The 4,606-nt window shown below is 57.3% G+C and overlaps 1 protein-coding gene across 4 annotated transcripts; it reads left to right on the forward strand.

Moving 5' to 3' along the window:
* Positions 1-434: 434 nt before the first annotated feature.
* On the forward strand, positions 435-2,868 carry ETV2 (ETS variant transcription factor 2). 4 transcript variants are annotated; one of them, XM_063112780.1, is made up of 6 exons: positions 435-504; positions 603-681; positions 954-1,033; positions 1,273-1,752; positions 2,228-2,340; positions 2,657-2,868. In XM_063112780.1, the coding sequence occupies exons 1-6, from the start codon at positions 435-437 to the stop codon at positions 2,855-2,857; spliced, it is 1,023 nt and encodes a 340-aa protein (XP_062968850.1). In that variant the 3' UTR covers positions 2,858-2,868. The 4 variants fall into 4 exon arrangements, with proteins under 4 accessions (XP_062968850.1, XP_062968851.1, XP_062968852.1 ...); XM_063112781.1 differs by having other exon boundaries at positions 957-1,033; XM_063112782.1 differs by having other exon boundaries at positions 606-680; positions 974-1,033.
* The last annotated feature ends 1,738 nt before the right edge of the window (positions 2,869-4,606 follow it).

Genomic DNA, 4,606 nt, shown 5'->3' on the forward strand with positions numbered 1-4,606 from the left:
GCGACCCCCCTGCTCTGACGTCTTGGAAAATTCCCCCCTGCCCAAGCCCGGGGGTGGGGGTGGGGGTGCATAGTATGAAATGGGGCTGAGACCCCCAACTGGGGGCAGAGAAACCAGCCAGAGGTGAGCCATGAACTGGGGGCTGGATGCCTGAGTGTCTGGGTAAGGAAAGGACCTGGGGGACTAAACTCCCAAGAAGCTGGATTTCTGGGTCTGAGGGAGGAAGATGGCTGGGGTCCCTCACTCCTGGTCCGAGAGAAAAAGGGACTGAAGCCAAGATTCCAGGTTCCTGGGGAAGGAGGGAGCAGAGGCCCGGACTCCTAGGTCTGAGGGAAGCAGGAGCTGGGGCCCAGACTCCAGGGTCCCTAAGTGTCACCAGCTTACCCATTGGCCTTTCCGCTTTTCCCAACCCAGAACACTCAGAACGAGCGTCCATGGACTTGTGGAACTGGGATGAAGCATCACCACAGGAAGTGCCTCCGGGTAGCAAGCTGTCAGGACTGGGTAGGCGGCTAGGGCTGAGACAATGTGTGGGAAGAGGGTGCCCAGACCGGGGCCTCTGCTGACCCCTGACCCGGCCCTACCCTCCTTATTGCCTGCAGAAGGAGCCGAATTCGGCTTCTATTTCCCTGAACTGACGCTCCAAGGGGACACGCCGACAGCGGAGACATGCTGGAAAGGTGGCTGCCGGCTGGGACCTCCGGGTACCAGGGAAGAAGGAGGAAGGCTGGGCTTCTAGGTCTAAGGGAGGAGGGGGCGTGCCTGGAATCTTGGAATGAGCGGGAAGGGGACTGCGGGCTTGGACTCCTAAGTGCTGAAGGAGGAGAGAGCCCAGGGTCCTGAGTGAATAGGTGCTGGCGGTCATAACTACCAGTCCTGACAAATAAAGACTACCGGGTGGGTGGTTGAGGGGGGTCTCCAAGTCATTGCTTACACCCTTCCCTGAACTCAACTACGGTCTCATCCCTCGCAGGGTTCCCACAGTTGGACTGGGGCTCCTCATTACCGCACCCAGAAGCTCCCTGCAGGGCGGGTGAGTGTGGGCGCAGAGGCGATGGGAGGAGGGGACTGGGTTCATGAGGCACCCGAGCTGGAGGTTTAGATACTCCGACCTTTGCGAGGGGACGGAGCTAGGACTGGGGGCACCTGCGTCCTCAAGATGGCATGACCTGGATACGAGAGCCCAGATAACAAGGCGCCAGACTGCCTAAAACGTCCGAGGAGACGGGGACATGTGGGCTCCCCTCACTTGGGATCCGTTCCTCCTCATAGAGTCCGCCTCTCAGGCTCTTCCGTGGTCCGGAGACTGCTCAGAGCCGGCATGCAATGCCTCCGACCCTTGGAGCCGCGTGGCCCAGACCCTGGACCCCGCCCCTCCCGGCCTGGGCCCCGCCCCCTTCGCTGGTTTCGAAGGTAGGGTTGGCCCAAACGGTGCCGCATCGGCTGGAAGGGCCACCTCGTGGTCGCGCGCCCAGGCCGCTGGGAGCGCCACCAGCTGGGACTGTTCTGTCGGTCCCGACGGCGCCACCTACTGGGGCAGTGGCCTGGGCGGGGAACCATGCGCGGACTGTACCGTTTCGCGGGGCTGGCCTGCGAGCTCGGACTGTACCACTTCCTGGAAGCCGGGACTGAATACGAACTGCACCACCTCTTCGAAGGGGTACCCGAGTTCAGCTCTCACCACTTCCTCCGAACCGAGCCAGCAATCGGACCGTTCCACTTTGCCCCGTTACCCCAAAACTAACCACCGAGGTGAGAGGTCCGCAAAGACTGTGGAGGTAGCGAAGCCGGAGTAGCGAGAGGGAGGGGCCTAGATACTTAAGAACTCGGGAGAGGAGGGGCAGGGGGCCAGCACTCCTGGGTCTTCGGAGGAGAGGACCAAGAGGCTGGTAGTCCTCTAAGCACCAAAAGGACGAAGAGGACCCAGGCTCCTGGATTATGTGAGAGGAAACAGATGAGGGTCCAGACGCCTGGATCTCCGAAGTGTGGACGCCAAATTCCTAAATCTCAGAGATGGCGGCACTGGAGCCTGGGTCCTCTGTATGGAGGGATCCGAACTTGTGGATCCCCAAGGGGAGGGGGAGGGGGAAATCTGGACTCCTAGGTCCCGAGCTGGGAAGACCTGGACTCTTGGGCCTTTGAGGCGAGGGGGCTCAGGCTTCTAGGTCATCGAAGCGGCGTGATGTGGGGCCGAGAAACTGGGTGTTCACCTGCCTCCCTCCTGCAGGTCCTATTCAGCTGTGGCAGTTCCTCCTGGAGCTGCTCCACGACGGGGAGCGTAGCAGCTGCATCCGCTGGACTGGCAACAGCCGCGAGTTCCAGCTGTGCGACCCCAAAGAGGTGGGGCAGCTCCCCTGCCCCGCCAAGTCCCTCCGGGTCTCCTGTTCAGCCCAGCCCAGCCATTCACTTTGCCTAGTCCTTGGCCCCGCCCCAGCCTCGCCCTCTCGCGCCCCGCCCAACACTTCTCAAGCCATGCCACCCCCCCCCCCCGACTCCAGCCTCAACAAACCCCATCTCGATCCGGCTCCGCGGGGCCTAACGCTCGTCAGGACCACTCCTGACCCCGGCCCCAGGCCCCATCCCTCCGCCATTCAGCAGGTATGCATTGCCGAGTCCAGTCCCTTCCTGCCCTCTGTAAGCCCGATCTCTGCCCTAGGTGGCTCGGCTGTGGGGCGAGCGCAAGAGGAAGCCGGGCATGAATTACGAGAAGCTGAGCCGAGGCCTGCGCTACTACTACCGCCGCGACATCGTGCGGAAGAGCGGTGGGCGCAAGTACACTTACCGCTTCGGGGGCCGTGTGCCCGGCCTCGCCTATCCGTACTGCGCGGGGGGCGGACGTGGAGCAGAGACCCAATAAAACTATCCTGTCAAACCTCGTCGCGTGTTTGTCTGCATCCTTCCCACGGACACTGACTAGACCTGCTAGGGAGCTTCATTGTGCACACCCGCACTTAGGAGTTTGGCCTCCCCACCTCGAAAATTCAGTCGTCTAGACCCTTATTTCTTTCCCCTCACGAAATCCAGGAGCCTGGATCCTCGTTGCCTTTGTCCCTAGAAGACTATCAGTGTCTTAGTCCTCTCCTCCCCGAGGACCCAGGATTGCTCGCCACCGGCCCCTCCTCCCGGGAGTTCTTAAGTACCTAAGCCCTGCCCCCCACTGCCAGTTTCCCGGGTTCCACCTCTCAGGTGTCTAGGCGCCGCCTCACTGCTCTGGCTTCACTCCCTCCGCAGCCTTCACGAATCTCACTTCGGTGGTTAGTTTTGGGGATAACAAGCCACCCACCTCCCGTGCTGGGCGATCCCAAGACACAAGTGTAAACAAAAGAGACCTAGACCCTTAAGCCTCCAGTCAGCCCACCCTGTGATGGGACATGCAAAGGAATCAAACTCAGTGTCCATAGGGCCTACTTTGTGCCTGCCCTGTAACAGGAGTTTTAAAGGAATCAGACCTAATCACGAAAGTTGATCTACTGTATGTACCCCCTTGAAGAGTGAAGAGAAGACTTAGGCTCCAAAAAGAGTTTACTGTGTGCCCTCCCAGTGCTGGGGATCATCAAGAAATTAGACCTAGTGTTTGTCCCCCAATATCACCTCTGTTTCCCCAGTTCAAGCTGGAGGACACAGAACTTAGACCTAGACCCTAACAAGAGCCTATTGTGTGGTTCTCCTATGGGTGAGGCTTGGGATACCGCAGTGACCAAGACAGTCCTGGACCCTGCCCTTGTGGAGCTCAGGGTGCAGTGCAAAGACAGACCCATCACCAGACAGGGACAGTCCAGAGTGGTCAGGGCTAGGATGAGGAAACTGCACGGGATTGAGGGAGCCCAAAAGGAGGAACCTGACCTATTCGAGAAGTCAGGTAAGCAAAGAATGTTTCAGGACAAATGAACAGCTAGAGCAAAGGCCTGGAGGTGGAAGATTTCACAGCACTGTTTAAAAATATCAGTGTGGCCGGAGAGGAGAACATGCACCAGTTCACAAAGCATCTGTGAGCCATGGCAAGGAGACTGGACTTTGTCCCCAGGACATTGGGGAGCCATGGAGGGGTTTAAGAAGAGGAGAGATTGTGGTTTTAGATCTCATTGAAGGGGATGAATGTGGGCATGTGAGTAAGTAACTCTGCAAATAATTACAATGTCGACAAACACAGAATGTGTAAGAGGCCCCTGACCCTGGTAAGCTGAGTCATTGCATCCAAGACAGCATGCCAGAAGCTTTGGAGGCTAGAGAGGAAAGCAGTTCTCTTTCACCGCTCCCTCTCCTAGTCCCCAGCTGCCTTCTTCACTTATGCAAGAAATTCACTCATTCAGCAAATATTTATAGAGCACCTACTCTATGCCAGGCACTGTTTTAGATACAATGTTTAGTGAATAAGACAGACAAAAAGTCCTGTTTTATGATGCTTCTATTTTATTAAGCAAGACAAAAAGAGGTAAACATAATTTTTTTTAAAAAGATATAGTATGAGAAAAGATAAATGCTATGGAGGAATAAAGTAGGGTGGGGGATAGAGACTGACAAGATGGCGATTTTAAATATTTGGTTTGAGGACTCAGCCAGAAGGTGACGTCTGAGCAAAGACCTGAAGGTCTGAGAGAGGGAGCCA

This window comes from Cynocephalus volans, chromosome 10 (assembly GCF_027409185.1).
Source record: "Cynocephalus volans isolate mCynVol1 chromosome 10, mCynVol1.pri, whole genome shotgun sequence".
Taxonomy (NCBI): domain Eukaryota; kingdom Metazoa; phylum Chordata; class Mammalia; order Dermoptera; family Cynocephalidae; genus Cynocephalus; species Cynocephalus volans.